The 27,536-nt window shown below is 51.5% G+C and overlaps 1 protein-coding gene across 4 annotated transcripts in view; it reads left to right on the top strand.

Moving 5' to 3' along the window:
• Window positions 1-27,536, top strand: part of SMOC1 (SPARC related modular calcium binding 1) — a 167,395-nt gene that overhangs the window by 117,997 nt on the left and 21,862 nt on the right. For all 4 annotated transcript variants that reach the window (XM_064144178.1, XM_064144187.1, XM_064144170.1 and 1 more), the window contains exons 8-10: window positions 15,407-15,599; window positions 16,520-16,602; window positions 21,037-21,142. In XM_064144178.1, coding sequence (XP_064000248.1) covers window positions 15,407-15,599; window positions 16,520-16,602; window positions 21,037-21,142 — 382 coding nt within the window. The remainder of the gene's footprint in view (window positions 1-15,406; window positions 15,600-16,519; window positions 16,603-21,036; window positions 21,143-27,536) is intronic.

The following is a 27,536-nucleotide window of genomic DNA, read 5'->3' as shown; positions in this document are numbered from 1 at the left end:
TGAGAGAGTTGGGGCTCTGCAGCCTGGAGAAGAGAAGACTTGGAGGAGACCTTGGAGTGACCTTCCAGTATCTGAAGTGGGCTACAGGAGGGCTGTGGAGGGACTATTGAGAAGGTCTTGTAATGACAAAATGAGGAGGAATGGGTTTGAAGTGTCAGAGGGAAGATTGAAACTAGATGTTAGAAAGAAGTTGTTTGCAGTGAGGGTGGGGAGACACTGGCACAGATTGCCCAGGGAGGTTGTGGAGCACAGAAGCACAGAATGGGATCTTTGATTCTGTGCTTCTGTGCTCCACAGCCTCCCTGGAGGTGCTTAAGGACAGGTTGGATGAGGCCTTGAGTGACCTCTCCTAGTGGGAGGTGTCCCTGTCTATGGCAGGGGTTTGGAACTGGCCGAGCTTTGAGGTCCCTTCCAACCTAAACCATTCTGTAAACATTTTGATGCTTCCCTCTCCTCTGGGCATAACACCAGAGAGCTGTGGCTTTTGAACCTCCAAACAGCTGGAAAGGCAAAGAAAAGCAAGTGTCAGTGATGATGTCAAGAGCAAGAGTGCATGGGAGGGAACCACAGAGTTCTTGTCTCCTCCTACCCTCCCTGTTAGTGTGTCCTCCTTAGCTCCTATCTCACATTGTGAGCCATGCCTGCCAGTACAGTGCTCCCCTGATCTGTCAGAGCTGTTGGGCTACAATCTGCCAATTTCCTGTCCCACCTGCTACAACTTTTTCTGCTCAGGTCTTTGTATCAGCCTTCCCACCCTCTATTTTTTTGGGAGGATTTGGTTTGCTTTGGCTTTGAATTCATTCTGCTTTAGATTCTGGCTTGATATCAAACAGAGTCATCTCAGGAAAGGTTCCTGTTGAGTGTGATGTGAAATTATTAATTCCTTTGTATTTTCCCAGCAAATCTCTATGCCCTTTTCTACAGAGCTCCTGTTCCCTTGCAAGCCAAAATATGATGTCTCATTCTCTTGTTTCTTCCTCCTTCTGGAAGTTCTGAGAAGGTACTGTATAGGTGATGCCCAAATGCGACTCACCTATGATTTTAGTGTGGCAGGTGTGGTGAAGGAGGGAGAAAGTAGTGGAGGAGCAGAGGCAGAGAGAATGGAAGTATCTAGGAGCAGGACCCTTCCCAGCCAGCCAAGTCATAAATAAGATGCCACAGGGGACCAGTTAATCTGCTCTGTGAAAAGGTGCAAAGTATACAAGTGGGAACAATAACCTTGTATAACAATCAGCATGCAGCCATAGGTGTTAAACCACATGCAGCTAGGTAAATAAATGAAGCTCCCCCAAAGTGCTGCATGATAAATCATTCCCAAAGAATTCGGTCACTCCTCCTCCTTATCCCCCAAAGACAGGAAACAAATCACTCTAGACCTGAAGTCAGAGCTGCTGCTCTGCAGCTGCCACCTAGGGTGAGTGGACAGAATGGTAGGAGAGGGGCAAAAATGTAAGGGGCTGGGGTAAAAGCTTAAAAAACAACAAGGATTTGTAGGAGTGGGGTGAAAGCTTAAAAGACAGCAACAAAACACCAAACCCAACACAACCCTGCATTTAAAACCACTGAGGATATGTAGGAGAGGGGCAAAAATGTAAGGAGCTGGGGTGAAAGCTTAAAAGCAACAAAACACCAAACCCAGCACAACCCTGCATTTAAAACCACTGAGGATATGTAGGAGAGGGGCAAAAATGTAAGGAGCTGGGGTGAAAGCTTAAAAGCAGCAAAAACCCAGACCCAACACAACCCTGCATTTAAAACCACTGAGGATATGTAGGAGAGGGGCAAAAATGTAAGGAGCTGGGATAAAAGCTTAAAAGACAGCAACAAAACAGCAAACCCAGCACAACCCTGCATTTAAAACCACTGGGGATTTCTAGGAGTGGGGTAAAAGCTTAAAAGACAGCAACAAAAGACCAAGCCCATCACAGCCCTGCATTTAAAACCACCAAGGATTTGGAGGGAAAAGGAAAGACAAATAGCTCCAGTACCAGCCAACACCTGGATGCACAAGGGACATGGAGAGTGGAGAGTTCAGCTTCAGAGAATGTGTTCTGCATTGTAACAGAGGCTGGCTGATGTGTGAGGGGTTGCACTGATTTTGCTCAGGTGATTCTTTATAGTAGCAAAGTGCTCCTTGGGTCTGCAACACAGCCTGGCCTTAAACACCTCCAGCCATGGGGCCTCAACCACCTCCCTGGGCAACCCAGTCCAGCCTCTCACCACTCTCATGCTCAACAACATCCTCACGGCCAGACTGAATCTCTCCACCTCCAGCTTTGCTCCATTCCCCCCAGTCCTCTCACTCCCTAACAGCCTAAAAAGTCCCTCCCCAGCTTTTTTGTAGCCCACTTCAGGTCCTGGAAGGCCACAAGAAGGTCACCTGGGAGCCTCCTCTGCTCCAGCCTGCACAGCCCCAACTCTTTCAGTCTGTGCTCACAGCAGAGCTGCTGCAGCCCTCTGAGCATCCTCCTGGCCCTTCTCTGGACACAAATCCTGTATGTTATGTCCTTGAGCCTCCAAAACCTGAACTCTTTGCTTAGAGGCAGCCCAAGAGTGAATGCCCCCCTCCGCCCCCCGCCGCTTACTCGCCAGCAGTAGCATTAACAAAGCACTAAAGTTACTGTGCTTAGGTGGAGAAGTCTGAAACACATTCCTTGCCTGTGCCAGGCAGGTGTCCTATTTGCTGTTCTACAACTGTGTGCTTACAGTACTGTAAAATTAATGCCATTGTATGCTTCAACCAGAGGCCCTTGCAGAGTACCTCCAGCAGCTGCTGTGCTCCTTGTCCCAGCACTATTAAGAACAGGTGTGGAAGTGAGGAATATTTTCCCAACAATGTTAAGGATCCAGCAGATAGACCTGTGGCTTCTCGTACTGAACAGCATGGCTCAGTGTGGAAAGTTTGGTGAGAAACCTTCATTCCTTTTCCATCTGCTCCTACCTGAAGGCAGGTGGCTTGTCTCAGAGCTGGGTGTGCCACAAGCTACCTGTGCACAGGAACTGTGAAATGGAGAAGAGGAGTTAGGGAAGAGAAGAGGAGTTGGGGAGGAGAAAGGGAAGGGAAGAGGAGTTAGGGAAGAGAAGAGGAGTTGAGAAGGAGAAAGGGAAGGGAAGAGGAGTTAGGGAAGAGGAGTTGGGGAGGAGAAAGGGAAGGGAAGAGGATTTAGACAAGGATTGGGAAGAGGAGTTAGGGAAGGGAAGGGAAGGGAAGAGGAGTTAGGGAAGAGAAGGGAAGAGGAGTTAGGGAAGGGAAGACAAGAGGAGTTAGGGAAGGGAAAAGGAGTTAGGGAAGAGTAGGGTAGGGAAGAGGAATTAGGGAAGGGTGAGGAAGGGAAGAGAAGTTAGGGAGGGGAAGAGAAGAGGAGTTAGGGAAGAAAAAGAGGTAGACTCTGGGTGTCTTTTAAAAATCATAGGGACCAATCCACCCCCCCGCTGTAGGCAGGGACACCTCCCACTAGAACAGGTCGTTCAAGGTCTCATCCAATCTGGCCTTAAACACCTCCGGGGAGGAAGCAGCCACAACCTCTCTGGGCAACCTGTGCCAGTCTCTCACCACCCTCACTGTAAAGAACTTCCTCCTAACATCCACTTTCAATCTCCCCTCTGCCACTTCAAACCCATTCCTCCTCATCCTGTCATTACAAGCCCTTGTCAGTAGTCCCTCCCCAGATCTCCTGTAGCCCCCTGCAGATCCTGGAAGGCCACTCTGAGGTCTCCTCAAAGCCTCTTCTCCAGACTGCAGAGCCCCAACTCCCTCAGCCTGTTCTCACAGCAGAGCTGCTCCAGCCTTTCCCATCTATGACCTTTCTCTTTTTCCTTTTTTTTTTGGTAACAGCTTTTATGTCTCAGACCAAGTCTCATCTCTGAACTAAACAACTTGAATTCTTTCATCCTTTTCTCATAGCTCAAGTCTCCTAGGCCTTTGCCTGTTCCTTCCTAGAGTTAGTTGAGTACAGGGCAGATTTCCTTCTCTTTCCCTGTCTCATTTCTTTTTACCAGAAATTGTTGTCTGGACCAGACAATTCTTTTTCCCTGTGAAGTTCCCACAAGAAGTTTCAGTTTTCATGAACAAGCATTCAGCAGAAGGTGAGGAAAAGGTTTTTTTTACTGGAGGATTCTTGACCAATCCTAACTCTTGGTGATGCAGCACTAATCTGTCTTCAAAACACCAGCTCAAACAAAATCCAGCACAGGTCTCTCCTGGGCTCCCCAGGAACGTGGTGGAGTTGCCATCCCTGGGGGTGTTGAAGCAAAGCCTGGCTGGGGCACTTAGTGCCATGGTCTGGTTGATTGGCCAGGGCTGGGTGCTAGGTTGGGCTGGATGAGCTTGGAGGTCTCCTCCAGCCTGCTTGATTCTATGGTTCTATGATTTTGCCTCTGTAAGAATTAGTGCAGCACAGAACAAAGGGCAGCAGCCTGGATATCTTGTGCCAAGCTCCTGCTGACCTCTTGTGCCAACCTACATGTGAGGACTAAGCGTCTCTGTGCCTCAGTTTTCCTCTTGTCAGGGAAGGTCTTTGCCTGCCTTCCAGGAAGTGATTTCTCACTCTTATTTAGTCTGGCCTCACACTGCTGTGGCAGAGAAGAGTAGCCTCCAACTTGTTATTTGTCAGAGCAGCTTAAAGGTGTTTGCACATTGCATAAGGGAGCTCTAATGTGGACAAGACCCATCTCTGTAGCAGGAAGCACAGCCTCATTCCATAGAGAAAGTCTGCCCAGGTTCTATCAGTAGCCCAAATCTGCATCGTTTCCACCTTGGAGGGCAAAACCAATTTGAAAAGCCTTGGGTAGGCACATGCAGAAGGGCTGGCAGGACCAGCAAAGCAGCATGGTGAATAGGCACTAGCTACTGTCTGTGAGTGCAGGGACAGAACAGCCCCTTCTGCGCTTACTGGGAGCACAATAACAGCTGAGCAAATAGAGCTCATGGGGATAGCATAAATCTCTCTGCACCTCTGTCAGCCATCAGTACTGCGACCAGCTCCACCCTGCTCTGCCTGAGAGCGTGGTCCTTCCAGGGTGTGCTGGCAATGCAGCTGTGAAGACAAGAACAAACACTGCAGGTGTGCCACACTCCACTGCTTGAGCAGTCCTTGCTTTACCTCGGTACTCAGTTTCGTTTCTCAAGGCTGAAGCTCCAGAGGAAGCAGAGATTTCTCCACATTCCATTGACAAACAATGACAGTGCAAAGTGGCTTAAATGAAGAAAAATGTGTTGCTCCAAGTGGCTCGTTACAGTTCACCTATCCTGGAAACACATCCTCCTCCATTGCCCTCCTGCTCAGAGCAATGAAGCCGCAGGCTGCACTCCTGCCAGCGTTAGGTGCAGAGAAGCCTGCTCACCATCTCCTCTCTAGGCTGAAATAAGGGGGAAGGGCCCCAGGAGGCACTGCCCCAGGAACAAAAGTGAACTCACAGGGGGACTTCATGCTGCCTGACTTACATTCGTGGTGCAGAACTTTTGGTGACCTTATTGGGGACTTTTAGTACCTGAAGGGGGGCTACAAAAAAGCTGGGGAGGGACTTGATAGGCTGTCAGGGAGTGAGAGGACTGGGGGAATGGAGCAAAGCTGGAGGTGGGGAGATTCAGGCTGGGGTGAGGAGGAAGTTGTTGAGCATGAGAGTGGTGAGAGGCTGGAATGGGTTGCCCAGGGAGGTGGTTGAGGCCCCATGGCTGGAGGTGTTTAAGGTCAGGCTGGCTGAGGCTGTGGGCAGCCTGCTCTAGGGTAGGATGTCCCTGGGCATGGCAGGGGAGTTGGAACTGGCTGCTCCTTGTGTTCCCTTCCAAACCTGACTGAATCTATGAACCTGTGGGCACTGCATGATCCTCAGCCAGGAAAGCACTCTTCTCCAAACCACACAGGAATGAAGCTCCATGCCTGAGCGTCTTGATACTTACCAATTGAAAGCTATCTATTTCAGGGCTCATATTCTTTCTATCATTCCACCTTCTCAGAAGTCAGTCACAGAATCCCAGCCCTCCTAGAGCTGTAGCCAGACAAGATGAAGGAGGGCAGAAAGAGCAAAACTTTTCTGTTATGGCTGCAGTAGATCATCCTGGCAAAAGAGTTACAAATAATTGCAAGTTCATACACAATGCATTAGAGTGGCTCTGATTAAATTCTGGTTTGTTAGAGCATACTCTAAGTTGTGTCATTCTCATAAGCAAAAGCTGTAGGCTACATACACTTCCTGTGAGATAGTTTGCTTAACTGGAGGTTAAGCAAAGCACGTTCCAAGAGTAAAAGCCTTAAAAAGCTCTCTGTCAAACAGTCCTTCAGCACTGGAAGGAATCATGAGATGTGCCTTGTCTCAAATGAAATGACTGGTTTGGCTGGGGGAACACAGCATCCAATTCAGAGGCTGAAATTCAGGGAAGAATTCAGAGTCATCTTGAGAAATGGTTTTAAAATCAGCATGATTCAAACATGCAAGTATGAATCATAGAACAACCAGCAAGGAGAGATCCCATGCATGGAGAGGAAGGCACTGGCGAGACAGGGAACATGGAAAAAGTGGTCAGGAGCTTAGGTACACCAAAGAAGAAAGAAAAAAACAACCACAACAAAATAAAATCAGGAATTTTGAAACACTATAAGCAACAACAGGAAGAATAAAAAGGGGTTAGTCTGGCTGTGGGGTGTAGTAACAGGGTCTCCACCTAGGAAAGAAACACTAAAGACTGGTGAGCCTTTACGTCAGCCTTGCTCTGGGCACTGTACTTTGAGGACACTTTTTGACACCAAGCTAGAAGCAGCTGTGAAGCTGTTGGAGGGTAGGAGAGCCTTGCAGAGGGACCTGGCCAGGCTGGATGGGTGGGCAGAGGCCAATGGGATGAGATTGAACAAGGTCAATAGCAGGGTTCTACACTTTGGCCACAACAACCCCAAACAGCTCTACAGGCTGGGGCCAGAGTGGCTGAGAGTAGCCAGGCAGAGAGGGACCTGAGTGTGCTGGTAGAGAGTAGCTGAAGCTGAGGCAGCAGTGTGCCCAGGTGGGCAGCAGAGCCAATGGCATCCTGGGCTGGCTCAGGAGCAGTGTGGGCAGCAGGACAAGGGAGGTTCTTCTGCCCCTGTGCTCAGCACTGCTCAGGCCACCCCTTGAGTGCTGTGCCCAGTTCTGGGCTACTCAACTCAAGAGAGATGTTGAGGTGCTGGAAGGTGTCCAGAGAAGGGCAGCAAGGCTGGGGAGGGACCTGGAGCAGAGCCCTGTGAGGAGAGGCTGAGGGAGCTGGGGGTGTTTGGCCTGCAGAAGAGGAGGCTCAGGGCAGACCTCATTGCTGTCTGCAGCTCCCTGAAGGGAGGCTGTAGCCAGGTGGGGTTGGGCTCTGCTGCCAGGCAAGCAGCAACAGAAGAAGGGGACACAGTCTCAAGCTGTGCCAGGGGAGGTCTAGGCTGGATGTTAGGAGGAAGTTGTTGTCAGAGAGAGTGATTGGCATTGGAATGGGCTGCCCAGGGAGGTGGTGGAGTGGCCGTGCCTGGAGGTGTTGAAGCCAAGGCTGGCTGGGGCACTTAGTGCCATGGTCTGGTTGGCTGGCTAGGGCTGGGTGCTAGGTTGGACTGGCTGAGCTTGGAGGTCTCTTCCAACCTGGTTGATTCTATGATTCTGTCTGGCCTGGCCTGTAGCTGTGGGGTTAGTCTGTTCACACATGCTCACGGGGCTGAGCCGGAAGGTTAGATCCTGTCTTGTGCCTGGTTTGGAAGGATTCCTGTCTCTCAAGGGTATAGGGATCTCTCCATGGCAGTTGATTTTAGTGTCACATTCCCCCTTTTAAGAAAGAAGAGTGCAGAAGAACCATGTTCAAACCCCCAGTCTGCTGTGGTTAGATGGCAGCTTCCTTTTGTCCCAGCCTAAGCACAGCAGCACCGCAGCCCTGGGCATCACTGCTTTAGCTCTGATAGCAGAGAGATGCCGTGTCAGGAGGGTGGCTGAGGGAAGGCTGCCTTGTCCCCAGAGCTGCATGCTGGCTGCATCTTGCCCTGCCAGCTGAACGTGAGAACACATGCCTTTGGTTAGGTGCTGGTAGACATCCTCTCTTCTCAGCTTTGCCAGCTACACAAACACCCCATCTTTTTAGTAGCCATCTAGCTTGTCAGACAGTCAGACAAGTCCCTTACCTTAGCTATCATTTTTATTCTCCTTTTGCAGGCACTAGATGTATGCTCAAAAGTGTGTGCTTAAGGGACCAGGAGTGAGAGACCTTTTCTATGACTCTGCCCATGTACTTCTCAGAAGGTCACTTCTAGGGAGAAATTGTTGCATAAATAACGTTCAGCTGCAGCTGCCCAAGCCTTGTTTTTCTGCAATGGCTTATGGCTTCAGAGACACCACTGTCAAAAAGTCGTTTAAGGAGGCCCCTATGAAGAGAGACTGCGAGCCCTGGGGCTGTTTAGGCTGGAGAAGAGAAGGCTGAGAGGAGATCTGAGCAATGTGTACAAGTATCTGAGTGGTGGGGGGCAAGTGGCTGGGGCCAAGCTCTTTTCGGTGGTCAGCAGCAATGAGTCAGGGAGCAGTGGATCCAAACTGGCCCACAGAAGGTTTCACCTCAACACGAGGAGAAACTTCTTTACAGTGAGGGTGACAGAGCCCTGGAGCAGGCTGCCCTGAGAGGTTGTGGAGTCTCCTTCTCTGGAGACTTTGCAAACCCACCTGGATGCATTCCTGTGCCCTGGCAGGGGGGTTGGACTCGGAGATCTCTGGAGGTCCCTTCCAAATCTGAAGTTCTGTGATTCTGACTCAAAAGTAAGAGGGAACAAACAGCATTTTAGGCCTGAGCAGTTGAGGTAAAATGCATATTTCTACAGGTGACTCTCTGCTGTGTGCACATGAATTCCTTATCTTCTTTTTGTCTTCCCTCTTCTTGTAATCCAGATTTGTTTAGAATAGAATAGAATCAACCAGGTTGGAGGAGACCTCCAAGCCCATCCAGTCTAGCCTGGCACCCAGCTCCAGCCAACAAACCAGACCATGGCACTAAGTGCCCCATCCAGGCTTGGCTTCAACACCTCCAGGCATGGCAACTCCACCACCTCCCTGGGCAGCCCATTCCAATGCCAATCACTCTCTCTGTCAACAACTTCCTCCTAACATCCAGCCTAGACCTCCCCTGGCACAGCTTGAGACTGTGTCCCCTTCTTCTGTTGCTGGGTGCCTGGCAGCAGAGCCCAACCCCAGCTGGCTACAGCCTCCCTTCAGGTAGCTGTAGAGAGCAATGAGGTCTGCCCTGAGCCTCCTCTTCTGCAGGCTTTCTTCTGAGGGTTTTCCTCCCTAGCAACAGGAGGTTGTCAAGTGTTACTCATCTGCTTAGCTGATGGTTGTCTTAAGTCGATGAAGAGATGGCAGAAAACAGGGGAACAGAGTGGGGGGGAGGTGTATAATACTGTTGCTGGTCCTGGGAAGGCCGTTTGGGTCTCACTGACTTGCTGTCTGAAGTGTTCTTCTCTCTCTGAATGTTTAAGGCATGGAAAGAAAGAAAACCTGCTTTGTCTTTCTTTGCCTGCAACCTCTATTAAGTTCAACAGGGAACAGGCTTTAAGTACCTTGCACATGTAATAAATACATGCTTCTTGCTAAGATGACAGCTTAATTTCATAGCTGGCATTCAGACTTCTAGCTTGGCCATAGGCTTTCACTGCCCTCCATAAACCTGGCCTTGGCAACAACACCACAGTTTCCAGTAAGTAGTCTGACTGGAACAGGCTGACTTCAGTGTCCTGGAGCTGGGATAGCGTTTGATGGTCCCTTCATTACCTACAAGACCATCTTTCAGGGTGACAGTGTGTGCAGTTCATGCCAAGTCCCATGCTAGGGGAGCTGGTGGTATGGATTTTCCAGCTGATTTTGCTGGCTGCTGAAATGCACCCAAGCTGTTCCTGTTCATATTGAGTTCTTGAAGAAATTAAATGCTGTCAGAGTGGCAGCCTGGAGGAAAGACCCTCTCCTGGGGCCAGTGCTAGTGAATACATGGCTTCTGCTTGCTAGGCTGGATGTTAGGAGGAAGTTGTTGTCAGAGAGAGTGATTGGCATTGGAATGGGCTGCCCAGGGAGGTGGTGCAGTCGCCGTGCCTGTGGGTGTTGAAGCCAAGCCTGGCTGGGGCACTTAGTGCCATGGTCTGGTTGATTGTGTAGGGCTGGGTGCTAGGTTGGGCTGGCTGAGCTTAGAGGTCTCTTCCAGCCTGGTTGATTCTATGATTCTATGTCACTGGAGGAACTTTGAACAGGGCTCTTGTCTAGGCATCCACTTAGTACCTTCTGTCCTGATGCCCTGATGCTCAGGGAAGGTATGGTAGGTCTGGGAAGGGTTTAGAGAGAGAAACTAGGTCAGATGAGATTCTTCAGCGTGTTAAGCATGCAAAGCAGGAATGTGTCCAACAACGAGGCAGGGAGGGCGACTGAATCATAGAATCACAGAATCAGTCAGGGTTGGAAGGCACCACAAGGAGCAGCCAGTTCCAGCCCTCCTGCCATGCCCACGGACACCCTACCCTAGAGCAGGCTACCCACAGCCTCAGCCAGCCTGCCCTTAAACACCTCCAGCCACGGGGCCTCAACCACCTCCCTGGGCAACCCATTCCAGCCTCTCACCACTCTCATCCTCAACAACTTCCTCCTCACCTCCAGTCTGAACTTACCCATCTCCAGCTTTGCTCTATTCCCCCCAGTCCTGTCACAGGACAGCCTAAAAAGTTCCTCCCCAGCTATTTTGTAGCCCCCTTCAGATCCTGGAAGGCCACAAGAAGGTCCCCTGGGAGCCTCCTCTTCTTCAGCCTGCACAGCCCCAACTCTTTCAGTCTGTGCTCACAGCAGAGCTGCTGCAGCCCTCTGAGCATCCTCCTGGCCCTGCTCTGGACACACTCCAGCATCTCCACATCCCTCTTGGAATGGGGGCTCCAGAACTGGATGCAGTACTCCAGGTGGGGTCTCAGCAGAGCACAGCAGAGGGAGAGAATCACCTCCCTGGCCCTGCTGGCCACACTTCTGCTGCTGCAGCCCAGGCTCTGCTTGGCTTTCTGGGCTGCAAGTGCACACTCAAGCCCTATGAGCTTAGATTTACTCAGCATTCAGACACCCTGCAAACAGGAGCAACTCCCAGTTAGTTCTGTATTCTGGTAGCGAATGCTGTGTCTAGTCCATTGCCACACACTTGTGCTCTTACTCGCAGAGAGCATTCTGTGGCACAGTACAAAGTTGCGCCTCTGTGCGTGCCTTTGTTCTGCATGGTTCCAGCAGCCAACTGCCAATGTGTGTAAAATAAGATGCACATCGAAATGCAGTTCTCTTTTCTTTCTCAATTTCAGTACAAGTGCCACTTTTTGTTGCCTGTGTGCTTGCACAGCCCCCACCCCACCACACACACACGCTTTTGCTTTTGCTTTCAGAGCAATTTTTAGCACTCACAGGATTTGGGAGGTCTTGGTTTGACTTTGTGCACTGGGGAAGCTTTGCAAGTTTAGATAGAAATATGTCTGGAATGTGGTTTTCTTCCTCTGAGCTGTTTTGTTCTGTTTTCCCTTTTCCTTTTGCTGCTTATATAAAACGATGATAGGGCATTCTGGCCCTGTTTTTGCTTCCCCAGACTGCCTGAATGATCCTCTTCACCTGAAGGCCAAGGTGTGAGTTGCTGTCAGCAAAGCAATTCAAAGGGAAGGCCTCTGGTGATGTAAGTGGTCTGTTAAGGAGCCTGCTGGCCTCCGGCTCAATGCCTTCTCTGTCCACCTACAGCTTGGGAACAGCCACGGGGCCTTTTTTTGAGTGTGAAATCTGTCAGCAGAGTGAAGTCAGCTTAAATATCAGCTGATGCTTGAGCTCCCTTTCACTTTTTGTTGACTTTATCCCCTCCTGCTCCTTCCTGATCAAGTTTCTCTCTGCTTGAGTCAGACTTGCCAACACTTAGAAGTTTTTATTCTGTTTCAGTTGTGTGGATCTGTGTGTGGTAAAGTTCAGGTGCCCTTCACATTCCCAGCCTCAACAGTGATCTGAAATGATGAAGAGTGAGGCCATTCTGGATCTCTAAGACTCCTTAGCTACTGCAGTTCAATTAGGAACCAGTAACAGTACTTCTGGTACCCAAAGTGTAGAATCATAGAATCAACCAGGTTGAAAGAGACCTCCAAGCTCAGCCAGTCCAACCTAGCACCCAGCCCTACACAATCAACCAGACCATGGCACTAAGTGCCCCAGCCAGGCTTGGCTTCAACATCTCCAGGCACAGAGACTCCACCACCTCCCTGGGCAGCCCATTCCAATGCCAATCACTCTCTCTGCCAACAACTTCCTCCTAACGTCCAGCCTAGACCTGCCCTGGCACAGCTTGAGACTCTGTCCCCTTCTTCCATTGCTGCTTGCCTGGCAGCAGAGCCCAACCCCACCTGGCTACAGCCTCCCTGCAGGGAGTTGTAGAGAGCAATGAGGTCTGCCCTGAGCCTGCTCTTCTGCAGACTGCACACCCCCAGCTCCCTCAGCCTCTCCTCACAGGGCTGTGCTCCAGGCCCCTCCCCAGCCTTGCTGCCCTTCTCTGGGCACCTTCCAGCACCTCAGCATCTCTCTTGAATTGAGTAGCCCAGAACTGGACACAGCACTCAAGGTGTTGCCTGAGCAGTGCTGAGTACAGCTGTGGTCAGGTGAAGCTGTGCAGACCAGTTGGAGTTTTTTGTGTTGTACCCACTGCTACCAAGCTGAGGAAATCTGCTTGTACTCTGCCATGCAATTTGTCACCAAAATATAAACCATAGGATACAGACAGGCAGGCAAAATCCATGGAATCAGTGAGCATGTGTTAGTTGTGTGCTGAGCCTGTCCCGGGGACAGGATGTTGAGGTCATGCCGTGTCTGCTGGCTTGATGCTGGTCTGGGATGAACCTGTGGTGTCGTTGCCTGTCAGTGCTGAAACATTTTATGTATCAGAAGCTTTAGAGGAGTCTTGGCCATGGCAAGGTGCTTCAGATGATGTGTCTGGTTTATAAAAGAAAAGGAAAAACCCCACAGTCTGTGAGGGAGTGGGAAACTGGGGAAGGAACAGCAGCTCTTTCTGGGTTTTGTCACTCTCCTAAGAGTGAAAGTTATGAGTTATACTGTTGTCTTTTTTCACCTCTTCTGATGGGCTTCCTTTGACTGCTTTCTGTCCTACATGCATGTGTTTTTTCTGACTGTGGTACCTTCAGTGTTTTCCAAAGTTGTGGTAGTTTTCCTGCTCCTCAAAGGACTGGAACGTTGGAAGGCCTGCAGCTGAAGACTTCTGCCTGTTGAGCCAAACAAGTCGTAATGTCTGGATACTCTGTGCATGTCTTTCCCCCTTTAGTGGCTGGTCCTAGAATCATAGAATCAACCAGGCCAGAAGAGACCTCCAAGCTCATCCAGTCCTACCTAGCACCCAGCCCTAGACAATCAACCAGACCATGGCACTAAGTGCCCCAGCCAGTCCTTTCTTGAACACCTCCAGGCATGGCGACTCCACCACCTCCCTGGGCAGCCCATTCCAATGCCAATCACTCTCTCTGACAACAACTTCCTCCTAACATCCAGCCTAGACCTCCCCTGGCACAGCTTGAGACTGTGTCCCCTTGTTCTGTTGCTGGGTGCCTTGCAATAGGCAGTACCTGGCACCTCTCTGTGCAGCTATCATTGCTCTGCAGGCAGCAGTTGAAGAGGCAGCAGTATCAGGCTGGCTGCAACAGCCACTTGTGGACTTCATTCTGTTCTCTGGTGTGTGCCATCTGTGTACTCTGCCCTCTGGTTGATGATGTCTTTGGAAATAACCATTTCTGTGTAATAAGCTGTTCAGGGACAGAATTTTGCCTATCCCTTGGTAAGGAGCCATGTTGGGTGCCTTCTGTTTTCCAGGTGAGGATAAGGGTGATGGCAGTGTGGGTATAATGGGACATCCCTTTCTGATCCCTGCAGTAGTGTGTGCAGGTGCTCTCTGCACTAGATAGTGCAGTGTTTAAACCACATCTGGAGTACTGTGTCCAGTTCTGGGCCCCCCCAGTTCAAGAGGGACATAGAACTGCTTGAGAGAGTCCAGTGCAGAGCCACGAAGATGATTAAGGGAGTGGAACATCTCTCTTATGAGGAGAGCCTGAGGGAGCTGGGGCTGTGCTGCTGTGAGAAGAGGAGACTGAGAGGTGACCTCAGCAATGGTTATAAAGATGTAAATGGAGTGCCAGGAGGCTGGAGCCAGGCTCTGCTGGGTGATGTCCTATGACAAGGGGCAATGGGTGGAAGCTGAGGCAGAGAAAGCTTCATGTAAACATGAGGTGGAATTTTTTCCCTGTGAGGGTGACAGAGCACTGGCACAGGCTGCCCAGAGGGGCTGTGGAGTCTCCCTCTCTGGAGATACTCAAAACCTGTCTGGATGCATTCCAGTGTGATCTGTTATAGGAGATCCTGCTCTGGCAGGGGGGTTGGACCTTGTGAGCTATGGAGGTCCCTTCCAGCCCCTGAAGTTCTGTGATTCTGTGAACTTTCTGCACCTCTTGAAATCATAGAATCATAGAATCAACCAGGTTGGAAGAGACCTCCAAGATCATCCAGTCCAACCTATCACCCAGCCCTAACCAATCAACCAGACCATGGCACTAAGTGCCTCATCCAGTCTTTTCTTGAAGACCCCCAAGGACGGTGCCTCCACCACCTCCCTGGGCAGCCCATTCCAATGGGAAATCACTCTCTCTGTGAAGAACTTCCTAACATCCAGCCTATACCTACCCTGGCACAACTTGAGACTGTGTCCCCTTGTTCTATTGCTGGTTACCTGGGAGAAGAGGCCACCCCCCACCTGGCTACAATGCCCCTTCAGGTAGTTGTAGACAGTAATAAGATCACCCCTGAGCCTCCTCTTCTCCAGGCTAAACAGGCCCAGCTCCCTCAACCTCTCCTCATAGGATTTGTGCTCCAGGCCCCTCACCAGCTTTGTTGCATCATGTTGGAGAGATGTTATTGAGTGAGAAGAGTGTGTTGCAGTCTGAAGAAAGAGGTGGTGGGGCAGGGCAGGGTGTTTGCCTCCTTCCTTTAAGCAGAAAACACAAGTCACAGTTTAGGGTCTATCAGTATGCAAAGATGTCATCTGGGAAGTGCTTACCCCATGGCTGCAGCAGTTTGTTTTGGTTATTGTTCTCTGGTAGTTCTCTTTCAAAACCCACATTGATGGGAACAGGTTTTCCTGCTGTTGCTGGCTTGCTGCACACTTGGCAGTCAATGTCTATCATCCATAATCTTGTGTCCCAGCTAAATACAGAAGAAAGCCTTCAAGGCAGAAGTGCCCTGGTGCCAGGGGATGTGGACATGGGCAGGAAACAGACACGAAGGTCTCCTGATGTGTAGGATAGCCACTCTCTGCTGAGCTGAGGAAGCTGGTGTTGGTTTGACGTTTCTTTCCTCTGTTCTCTCCAACCTCCGTCCCATCTTCCAGAGAAAGTTCACTCCTGTGACCAGGAGAGGCAGAGCGCCCTGGAGGAGGCCAGGCAGAACCCCCGCGAGGGCATCGTCATCCCGGAGTGCGCTCCCGGAGGGCTCTACAAACCAGTGCAGTGCCACCAGTCGACTGGGTACTGCTGGTGTGTCCTGGTGGACACGGGACGCCCCTTGCCTGGCACTTCCACTCGGTAAGAGCTATGGGCCTGATAAGATGCCTGCGTGGGGAAGATGTGATATAGGAAACGCTGTTGCTGTGTCAGTGAAGTTCCTGCTTCTAAGAGCAGTGAGCTTTGTGCTACCTTCTGTAGAGCTAGCAATGCCCTTTGCCACGTTCGCTATTGAGTGTGGCTGTGCACGTCCCTCTTTGTAGGAGTTGGTGCACAGTGACTACTGCACTTGGTTACCTCTGTGTTAAGTACCCATGCAAAACATCTTCTGTTTTTAATCCCTCTCTCAGGGTTACAGCTTTTGCATGGTAACAGGAATCAAAGCTTTGCTCAAGAGGACAAATCAGGGGCATGAGCAGTGGAAAGACAAGTGGCTTTGCTGTGTTATCTTCTGCTTTGTATTTCCATGCCTTGGCCACATGGACCTTGACCAGTGCAGATTTAGAAGGCTGCCTGGTTGTGTGCTGATAGGTTTATATGCCAGTGATAGATCTTGCTTTAAGTTAGTCTCCTTCTTAAAACTGTCTTGGGAAATCTTTTCTGCCTTTGGGTTTGAAAACAAATTGTGGGGCTGGCATGTTATAAAAACAGGCCAGGAGGAGCTGGAGCCTCAGCTCTGCCGGACAGTGATTCTGCAGAGCATGGACAGGTTTGAGAATAAGCTCAGCCTGTGCCCTCTGGAACTGGCAGAGGGCCTTGTACTCTTTGTGGGTTTGGATTGGTAGCTGGTACAGGACTCCAGAGCCTCCTGTCAGCTCTCTCTCTACTTCTGCTGCTGTTGTTGACTGTCCATAAGCAGACAGATGCTTCAGAGTAATATTTCTCCTACAGGTTTATTGGTTTCCCCTGCAGTAAGCAGATAAGACACAATCCCTTAGCAACCATCTGATGACACTAAAGGTATATCACATAGTTTAGCATCTGCTATTCTCCTTTTTCAGCTATGAGACCCCAGTGTGTGAAAGCGATGCCAGATCGAAGAGCACAGAGATTGATGATCCATTCAAGGACAGAGAGCTTCCAGGTCAGAGAGGAACAAGATCCTGTCTCTGCCTTCTTCCCTTGTCTCACCTTGGGACTCTTAAGAGGCCAAGAATATTGCTGAAGAGATGGGGGACTTCCCTTTTTGTGCATGCTTTGCTGTAGCTTTGATTCTCTATCATTTTGGATCACCTCCAGTTTCAGCAGTCACTGGGAAAGGCTGGGTGTAGCCTGGGTCCAGTTCCCAGCCTGTCTGCCCTTTGAAACCGTGTTTGGGATGAGAATTTTCAACAAAGAAACATGGGTGCCTGGAAGTGCCCTGGGGGAAGCAAGCTCTTCTTCAAAGCCTGGCCAGGACAGGGCCTTGTCCATTTAACAGGGCTTGCTGCTCCCTGAGCAATGAAAGAGGACATAGCTGTCACTTGTCCCTGGACCAGGTGGCTCCCTGACACTGCAAGGACCAGGCAGGGCAGAGTGCATGGCACACTAAGGTATCCTTCTTTTTCTACCTGGGACCCACTTCATACTGCCTGTTTGATAGTCTCATTTTCCTTCTTAGCAGTAACAAGTGGCAGTCCATAATTTCCTGTCTGCTGCCTGCCTTCTGTGAGGAAGATGTGCCGGGCACAGCTGTCCCTGCAGCTCTTGAAAGGGTGCTCTGGTTCTTCCTTCTCACTGCCTTTCCAAGCCGTAGAGTGAGGGGCCCTCACTGACAGGTCAGACGTTGCTCTTCGAGGTGGACAGTCTACAATGGGTCCCTCCCCACCACGAGGGAGTGGTAAAGACCAAGAACTCTGCAACAAGAGCTGATAGCTCTATGTCTACTTCTTCCTCTCCTGGCCCTTTCTAGGGCTGGCATAAAGGGAGTTTTTCCCTGAGCAGAAAATCAGATTTGTTTGAGATTTGCCTTCTGTGTCTCCTAATTCTTCTGCTAGTTCCTGACCTTGGGCACCACAGCTTTCTGCTTAGCAACCCTGCTCTCATCAGGGCTGTCTTCTGTGCAGCTCCTGATTTTCACAAGTCAGGTAGAAATTTTCTGTCTGCCTCACTCTCACATTCAAATGAAATTGGCCAATTGGTTCAAGTGTTACTTCGGGGGTAGAGGGAGGGAAACTAGCTAAATGACTGCATTAAGTCTCATTTCCTTAGGAAGTCATGCTAAAATAGACTGACCTTACCTCTTTTTTTGCTCCATCCTCTTCTCTCCTTGCTTTACTGCCTCTCCCTGCACTCTCCTTCTGCCTTTCCAGAACTCCTCTCTAAAACCCCTTTTGCTTTTAGGCTTTTCCTTTGAGACGCTTGTACAGGATTAACCCTTCTGGGAGACTGATCTTGAACCTGACCCCAGGTGGTCTTGACCCCTCCCGGGGGTGGGTCTGAACACTAGCAGGTGATGGTGGTTAGCCCCGTTCCTGTCTAAGATCCATAGAAGCAGGAGGACTTCCTGATCCGCTCTCTCTCCCCTGCCTTCCTGCTCACCAGCAACCACCAACTCTGTGTTTCACTGCGTGGCCATCACCCTCGAGGCAGATGAAACCCACTGCCATCCAATCTGCCTGTGTATTTCCATGGCTTGTACCTTGTTTTCCCTTCCCTGTGCCTTTGTGACTTCCCTGCCTCCTATGCCTTTTATTGATTGTTAAGCTTTTCTTCTTTGAAGTTCCAAATTGCAGTGAGGTCATCTATTAGGCTCTGCTTACCTTTCCTCTCTCTCCATACAGTTCCTTTTCTTTTGGGAAAGAAGGGGGAAGAGGGAAGGGCATCCTATACATTGTTATTGGTTCTATCAACTGTACTTGAGTCTCTGGGAAATCTAAATTAGAAGCTAGGCAACTCTCTTTCTGATCCCTCAGGAAGACAGGATGGTTTTGTCTCTCTTCTCCCTCTTCTACACCACAACTGGACAAGAGGACAGGAAGTGCTCTATGCAGAAGAGGACACATGATGCTCAGTAGCTTAGTGGTCTGATCCCAGCATCAGATTCCTCTTTTAGCTCAAGCCACTTTCCTGTGCCTGAATGAACTTTCAGCTCTGTGCTTAGCTGCATTGGCTGGCATGATGGTTCTTGCCAGTGAAAATACCCTTATCTCTGGAGAGACTAGGAGATGGAGAGCTTGATCCTGGTTTGTCTGCCTCAGAGGTGCTGTGCTGTATGATCTTTGATGCAGACTTGAGGATTGTTTCATTAGCTGCCCACCGTATGCAAAACCTCACAGGTGAGCCAGAGCTGCAGAGTGAGGAGGGATGTTTCTTTTCACTTTTTTCCCACTCTTCTTTCTTAGCAGAAATTAATTTCAAGAAAAACCTCTAGTTCCACTTGAGACTGATCATTCCATTTGCACTCGGTGCTGGAAGGGAGACCCCCATGCCTAATTCTTCTTCTAGAAGTTTGCCCTTTCTTCAGTGTGATGGTTTGGGTATTACCTGCCCCTCCACGCTTGGAAAAGCACCCAGACTAGACTCAGTGGCTCTGGAAATTGAACGAAGCTTTATCTTTACAGCTTAGCACAACAGACAAGCAGGTGTTTACAATAGATACAGAAGCAGACAAGTTAAAAGGTAACACAGAAACACAGCAGCCCACCCAGAAACCACAGTCCCCAGCAGGGGCTCCTGACCACCCTTCCACCTTCTCCCCACCCCTCTACCTTACCCAAGATCTTGCCTTATGTTTAAGGTATGGAGGTCGTCTGGGGAGGGGTTAGGAAGCAGGTGGATTAGTCACAAAGACGACAGGTTACGTGAGAGAGAGATGCAGCCCAGAGCCCAGGCAGAGAGCAACTGTCGTATCTGTATTTACATTCTTATCCATCTCAGAAAGCCTGTGAGTGAAGTTTCCCTTTCACAGCCTGTAATCTAGTTCTTCTCACCCAAGCCTTCTAGCTAGCTTCAAACTAGCAGGTTCTGCCTCTCGGGGCTGTGTGCAGCTCCTCTGCAAAGGCCAAGGTGGCGGAGACACAAGTTCAGCTGCTTGCACACCTACGCCTAGGCTCCTCACAAACCGTGTCACAGCTGTGGCCAAAACAAAGAGAGGAGGAGGGAAGTGTTGCCTGCACACAGCAAATGGCAGGCTGCTAATTCCTGCAGAGGCTGCGATGCTGAGGCCCCAGGGAGCTGACTTGTACCGAATGGTTTCTCAACCTTCTCATTACCGTAACAAAAAGCTCCTTTAAGTGAGTGGTCTACTCTGGCTGCCATAGCAGCTTACCCATTACAATGCTGACATTTTCTGGACCCTGTGCCAAAGGAGTGCTGGGGGTGGTGGTGGCGTGTGTGTAGTGCACATAGTATGGACTGTTGGTTAACTATTGCAGGCAATGGAGCCTGTGAAGCTGGAAAGGGGAGGGACTTTTGCCAGGTCGATCTGCAAGCTGCTTTCAGCTGTCCGGGGATGACATTAATTTGTAGGTGCTCTGTTTGGGTGCACGTCTGAGAAAAGCAGAGAGAGTTGACACTGCTGTGTGTTGCTGGGGAGGCGTTTTTCTGATGTCTGCTGCCTGAGTCGAGTGACTACTTCCTCAGTGCAAGGTGGTTTGGGAAAGAGAAAAGGTGAGGAAGGTGGTGATGGCTCCTCTGTCACATCAGAAGACAATGGGGTTGGAGGTGGTGGGTTGAAATGCAGTGTGCCCTTTCCCTGGCAGGCTAGAGCAGTTGTCAGAGCGTTAACATGGTACTAACTGAAGCATGCTTTTGCTGCTTTAGGAAGCAAGGGGACAGCAGAGGTTGCTTCAAAGGTGAGGAGGTGGAGAGTTTCCTTACGGCTGGCACTGTTAAGGGCAGGAGACTGTCAGTCTGTGGTTATGATGGGGGGAAACTAGATGGCCTCGGTACTGAGTAATGGAAAAGGTTACCAAGCTCATCTTCAGCCTGCTGTGTGCTGCTGAAGTCAGCAGTGACCAGGGGTGGTCACCACTTAGCCTGACCTGTCTCCCATGCAGTGCGGTCATGCAAAGAGCTCAATTACTGTGGCAGCTGCTGGCACAGAAATTCAGTTACAGTCTCTGTGACTGAAGAGGAGAGTGCAAGCAGCAGTCCTTGCTTTGGCTCCTGCTTTGGGAAGCTTTAAGTTGTCAGTTCTGACCTCAGAACAGTCATGTTTGCAGAGGAAGATGACCCAGGAGGTAGTGAATTGTTTTGTGAACTCTTCTCTAAGTGTCACCATGGGAACTGCTGTCTGCCAGGCGCTTCCAGCACATCCCTGTGGTTATGCTGGTAGAGAAGTGGGAGAGGCTATAAAGCTAACCACATGGTCTTCCTGCCAGATATTGTTGGTGAGCCTGTGTGTGCCTGTACAAAAGCAGCAGGACCAATTGCTGCTCAAAGAAACCCACTGAGGGATTCTTCTGCCTTTCCTTAGGAACTGTGGTTATGGCCACCACGTTACAAACAAAAGAGGTCCTGGCTGACCCATGCTGAACTGGGGTAGGAGGCTGATCCTGTGTGTTCTTGCATTAAACCTCCTCTTTTCTTTCTACAGGCTGTCCAGAAGGGAAGAAAATTGAATTTATTACCAGCTTACTTGATGCTCTGACTACAGACATGGTACAGGCTATAAACTCAGCAGCACCTACTGGGGGTGGGAGGTGAGTCGAGAAAGCACTTGAGCTGAATGCCACCAAGGTAGCTACAGAGCCCTGGGTGCCCCTGAGGTGGGGATGGGAGGGAAGGGTGTTGCTCCGTGCAGATTTGGGCTCCTCTGGGTTTGCTTGCTGGGTAAGGAGCAGAGGCTGCATCTTCAGAAGCTGCTCTGTCCTGTTGGCCTCTCTGCCTTCCCTGCCCCTCCTCCTGGCAGCTGCTCTGCAATAAAGGTTAGTATAGCCCATTTGAAGTGTGAAATGACTGCTCAGTGGGAGGAAGTGGCTTGTTCTTTTGTCCCTTGGTGCATGAAAAGACCTAATAAAATGCAAATGGATGGAAGGAGACCGTGTGGCCTGGTGGCTACCACAGGGAGTGAAGAATGCGAACCAACTTCTTGGCAGCACCAGCGCTGTGGTTTTGCTGTGAGGCTGGAGCCAGCCGATTAGGAGAGAGGAGCTGTTTTTCATGGCCCTCTTCTCCGACCAGCAGCAGGGCAGGCATGTTGCAAGAGGTGGGCAGAAGTTTGCCTTTCTGGGCAACCAGAGAAAGGCTGAGGGCTTGTCTCCCCCTTCTGCTTGGTGACAGCAGAGCCCCTTAGCACAGCTGCCACAGTGCTGTGGCAGGGCAGGCTACAATGGGTGGAGAAAGTGCTGCCTTGTCTCAGCCATGCAAAGCCACTCTGCTTTTGGGTCCTCTCTTGCACAAGGAGTCAATGCTAGCCTAGCACACAGGGACCCCACAACAACTGATCTGCTCTCCTTCACAGGAGTGTAGAGATGGAGTTGCCTGTGTGGGTGTTGTACATCTGTGGGTATTCCTCTTCCTTCTTGAGAGTAAAGTTGAAGCCCTACTATTGTTTATCAAAATGCAGAATGAAGCAATGTCATCTTTAACTACTCAAGATGAAGGTGGGGGGGCGGGTAAGAAAGATGGGGATGGTCTTTTTAGCAGGTCCTGCTGCAACAGGACAAGGGGTGATGGCTTTAAAGGAAAGTAGGTTTAGACTAGATGTGGTTTACAGTGAGGGTGGTGAAATGCTGGTCCAGGTTGCCCAGGAAGGTGGTGGATGCCCCATTCCTGGAAACGTTGAAGATCAGATTGGACTCTGGGCTCTGATCAACCTGATTGAGTTCAAGATGTCCCTGCAGAGGAGTTGCACTAGGTGACCTTTAAAGGTCACTTCTAACCCAAAGCATTCTCTAATTCCAGGACAAAGAGACTTGCTGGGTGGCACCTCTGTGCTCCTTGATTTAGCAGGCCAATGGCTGAGCACACTGAAGATTCTGTTATCCTTTCAGTTGGTGGTGTAGGCCCAGCATGGCTGTGCTCATGTAAACAGGAAGGAAAATGCCTTAAGGATGGGAAATGCATTGTTCTCTCCCAGCCATGACCATTCCCGTGTCAATTCTCTGTAGTTTGCATGGTTCAAATGCAGCAGGCAGGGACAGTGAGAAGCCCTAGAGAGAATTTGGTATTTATTTGGCATCTTTGGCACTGGGTAATCATCACTCTTAAAATAAAGCTTAGTGTAAATCAGTTTTGTAGAGACCAGGGCTGTGTGCCCCCACTGCACTTCTATAAACCAGCAGGCTTGCTTCTGAATGCTCTCCAAGCTTGGTGTGCTCCTCAGCTTTCCACAGAAGCCTTTCTGCTGGAATTGTTCACTGCCCAGCTCTTTGCACAGCCATCCATCTGATTTATGTTCAGCTCCAGTGTTGGAAGCTACTGTCACAGGGGGAAAAAAGCAAGAAGCCTTTTAGCAGGCTGTCCTTTGTAAGGCAGCAGGCTTCTGCCATCCAAATGATCTGCCTGCCCACAGCCAGCACTCAGTTCAGGAAAGTGCTCTGGCATAACCTTCCATGCACCTCAGAAAGGTTAAGCACAAATCCCACAGAACATGCCTGGAGCTTTTCCACTCCACCACGCCATGATGGGACCATTTGTTAAAGAAAAGCAGTGCAGCTTTCATTTCACATGGCTGCAGAGATGGGAAGCTGTCTCTGTGCAATGAGTCCTGACTTCCAGATTTCCCAAGGGAAGGCATGTCCTGAGTCCTTCCCTCATTAATATCTCCCCATTGTTTGGGTGACCTCACTTGACTTTGGCACTAGAAAGGAAAGCTGCTTTCCAGGATGAAGGGGTATTTACCCACAGGGTTAATTACAGGTCTAAATAATTTCCAACCTTAACAACTAACAAAATACTGAATTTGTATTTCCTCAGCTCAGCTTTCCTGAGAAGGTCATGTTGAGAGGAACAGCCTAGGGATCTGTCTGGCTGACTTTTCTTGATGTCAGTTTCACCATCTCAGTGTCAGCTTTGTGAGCTGAGGCAAGGCTCACTTGTTACAGACTTCTTCATTTGGCCCATAAAGATAGCAGAACAGATTGTGTATTTAAAACACTGCTTCCCTCTCTAGCCTGCCTCTTTCTCTTACTTTACAGTGCTTGCAGGCTCACAGCATGTCAGGGGTTGGAAGGGACCCAAAGAGATCAAGTCCAACCCCCCTGCCAGAGCAGCACCACACAATCTCACACAGATCACAGAGGAACACATCCAGACAGGCCTTGAAAGGCTCCAGAGAAGGAGACTCCACAACCTCTCTGGGCAGCCTGTGCCAGTGCTCTGGGACCCTTCCAGGAAAGAAGTTCCCCCTTGTGTTGAGCTGGAACCTCCTGTGCTGCAGCTTCCATCCATTGCTCCTTGTCCTATCCCAGGGAGCAGTGAGCAGAGCCTGTCCCCCCGCTCCTGGCCCCCAGCACTCAGATAGTTATAGACATTGATTAAATCTCCTCTCAGTCTTCTCTTCTCCACACTAAACAGCCCCAGGTCCCTCAACTTATCCTCATCAGGCAGTGATCCAGTCATCATCCCTGTAGCCCTCTGCTGGACCCTCTCCAGAAGATCCCTGTCCCTCTTAAACACTTAAATGTTCAGCATCTCATCTTTGTGGGCCTCCTTTGAAGTTTGAGCAAATGAATCCAATGGTCTGAGGAAGATTCTGAACATACTCTTAGCAAAGGTGTTCAAGGCCAGGCTGGATGAAGCCTTGAGTGACCTGTTCTAGTGGGAGGTGTCTCTGCCTATGGCAGGGGGCTGGAACTGGATGAGCTCTGAGGTCCTGTTCAATATCTTTCTTGATGATATGGAGCAGGGGATTGAGTCCAGCATCAGTAAGTTTGCAGATGACACCAAGCTAGGAGCAGCTGTGGAGCTGTTGGAGAGTAGGAGAGCCCTGCAGAAGGACCTTGCCAGGCTGGATGGGTGGGCAGAGGCCAATGGGATGAGATTGAACAAGGCCAAGTGCAGGGTTCTGCACTTTGGCCACAACAACCCCAAGCAGCACTACAGGCTGGGGCCAGAGTGGCTGAGAGCAGCCAGGCAGAGAGGGACCTGGGGGTGCTGGAAGAGAGGAGCTGAAGATGAGCCAGCAATGTGGGCAGGTGGGCAGCAGAGCCAATGGCATCCTGGGCTGGCTCAGGAGCAGTGTGGGCAGCAGGACAAGAGAGGTTCTTCTGCCCCTGTGCTCATCACTGCTCAGGCCACCCCTGGAGTGCTGTATCCAGTTCTGGGCTCCTCAATCCAAAAGAGATGTTGAGGTGCTGGAAGGTGTCCAGAGAAGGGCAGCAAGGCTGGGGAGGGGCCTGGAGCACAGCCCTGTGAGGATGCAGAGCAGTGTGTGCTGTCTCAGCACAGTGTCACGCAGGATGCAGAGCGGTGTGTGCGGTCTCAGCACAGTGTCACACAGAATGAAGAGCGGTGTGTGCTGTCTCAGCACAGTGTCACGCAGGATGCAGAGCAGTGTGTGCTGTCTCAGCACAGTGTCACGCAGGATGCAGAGCGGTGTGTGCGGTCTCAGCACAGTGTCACGCAGGATGCAGAGCGGTGTGTGCGGTCTGAGCACAGTGTCACGCAGGATGCAGAGCGGTGTGTGCGGTCTCAGCACAGTGTCACGCAGGATGCAGAGCGGTGTGTGCGGTCTCAGCACAGTGTCACGCAGGATGCAGAGCGGTGTGTGCGGTCTCAGCACAGTGTCACGCAGGATGCAGAGCGGTGTGTGCGGTCTCAGCACAGTGTCACGCAGGATGCAGAGCGGTGTGTGCGGTCTCAGCACAGTGTCACGCAGGATGCAGAGCGGTGTGTGCGGTCTCAGCAGTGTCACGCAGGATGCAGAGCGGTGTGTGCGGTCTCAGCAGTGTCACGCAGGATGCAGTGCGGTGTGTGCGGTCTGAGCACAGTGTCACGCAGGATGCAGAGCGGTGTGTGCGGTCTCAGCACAGTGTCACGCAGGATGCAGAGCGGTGTGTGCGGTCTCAGCACAGTGTCACGCAGGATGCAGAGCGGTGTGTGCGGTCTCAGCACAGTGTCACGCAGGATGCAGAGCGGTGTGTGCGGTCTCAGCACAGTGTCACGCAGGATGCAGAGCGGTGTGTGCGGTCTCAGCACAGTGTCACGCAGGATGCAGAGCGGTGTGTGCGGTCTCAGCACAGTGTCACGCAGGATGCAGAGCGGTGTGTGCGGTCTCAGCAGTGTCACGCAGGATGCAGAGCGGTGTGTGCGGTCTCAGCAGTGTCACGCAGGATGCAGTGCGGTGTGTGCGGTCTGAGCACAGTGTCACGCAGGATGCAGAGCGGTGTGTGCGGTCTCAGCACAGTGTCACGCAGGATGCAGAGCGGTGTGTGCGGTCTCAGCACAGTGTCACGCAGGATGCAGAGCGGTGTGTGCGGTCTCAGCACAGTGTCACGCAGGATGCAGAGCGGTGTGTGCGGTCTCAGCAGTGTCACGCAGGATGCAGAGCGGTGTGTGCGGTCTCAGCACAGTGTCACGCAGGATGCAGAGCGGTGTGTGCGGTCTCAGCAGTGTCACGCAGGATGCAGAGCGGTGTGTGCGGTCTCAGCAGTGTCACGCAGGATGCAGAGCGGTGTGTGCGGTCTCAGCAGTGTCACGCAGGATGCAGAGCGGTGTGTGCGGTCTCAGCACAGTGTCACGCAGGATGCAGAGCGGTGTGTGCGGTCTCAGCACAGTGTCACGCAGGATGCAGAGCGGTGTGTGCGGTCTCAGCAGTGTCACGCAGGATGCAGAGCGGTGTGTGCGGTCTCAGCAGTGTCACGCAGGATGCAGAGCGGTGTGTGCGGTCTCAGCACAGTGTCACGCTGGATGCAGTGCGGTGTGTGCGGTCTCGGCTCTGTGTCACGCAGGATGCAGAGCGGTGTGTGCGGTCTCAGCAGTGTCACGCAGGATGCAGAGCGGTGTGTGCGGTCTCAGCAGTGTCACGCAGGATGCAGAGCGGTGTGTGCGGTCTCGGCACAGTGTCACGCAGGATGCAGAGCGGTGTGTGCGGTCTCGGCACAGTGTCACGCAGGATGCAGAGCGGTGTGTGCGGTCTCGGCACAGTGTCACGCAGGATGCAGAGCGGTGTGTGCGGTCTCAGCACAGTGTCACGCAGGATGCAGAGCGGTGTGTGCGGTCTCAGCAGTGTCACGCAGGATGCAGAGCGGTGTGTGCGGTCTCAGCACAGTGTCACGCAGGATGCAGAGCGGTGTGTGCGGTCTCAGCAGTGTCACGCAGGATGCAGAGCGGTGTGTGCGGTCTCAGCACAGTGTCACGCAGGATGCAGAGCGGTGTGTGCGGTCTCAGCACATTGTCACGCAGGATGCAGAGCGGTGTGTGCGGTCTCAGCAGTGTCACGCAGGATGCAGAGCGGTGTGTGCGGTCTCAGCAGTGTCACGCAGGATGCAGAGCGGTGTGTGCGGTCTCAGCACAGTGTCACGCAGGATGCAGAGCGGTGTGTGCGGTCTGAGCACAGTGTCACGCAGGATGCAGAGCGGTGTGTGCGGTCTCAGCAGTGTCACGCAGGATGCAGAGCGGTGTGTGCGGTCTCAGCAGTGTCACGCAGGATGCAGAGCGGTGTGTGCGGTCTCAGCACAGTGTCACGCAGGATGCAGTGCGGTGTGTGCGGTCTCGGCACAGTGTCACGCAGGATGCAGTGCGGTGTGTGCCGTCTCAGCAGTGTCACGCAGGATGCAGAGCGGTGTGTGCGGTCTCAGCAGTGTCACGCAGGATGCAGAGCGGTGTGTGCGGTCTCAGCACAGTGTCACGCAGGATGCAGAGCGGTGTGTGCGGTCTCAGCAGTGTCACGCAGGATGCAGAGCGGTGTGTGCGGTCTCAGCAGTGTCACGCAGGATGCAGTGCCGTGTGTGCGGTCTCAGCACAGTGTCACGCAGGATGCAGTGCGGTGTGTGCGGTCTCAGCAGTGTCACGCAGGATGCAGTGCGGTGTGTGCGGTCTCAGCAGTGTCACGCAGATGCAGTGCGGTGTGTGCGGTCTGAGCACAGTGTCACGCAGGATGCAGAGCGGTGTGTGCGGTCTCAGCACAGTGTCACGCAGGATGCAGAGCGG

The sequence above is a fragment of the Pogoniulus pusillus genome, chromosome 1 (genome assembly GCF_015220805.1).
Source record: "Pogoniulus pusillus isolate bPogPus1 chromosome 1, bPogPus1.pri, whole genome shotgun sequence".
NCBI classification, from domain to species: domain Eukaryota; kingdom Metazoa; phylum Chordata; class Aves; order Piciformes; family Lybiidae; genus Pogoniulus; species Pogoniulus pusillus.
The sequence above is the reverse complement of the archived record's forward strand: the minus strand, read 5'-3'. Positions and strand labels throughout refer to the sequence as shown.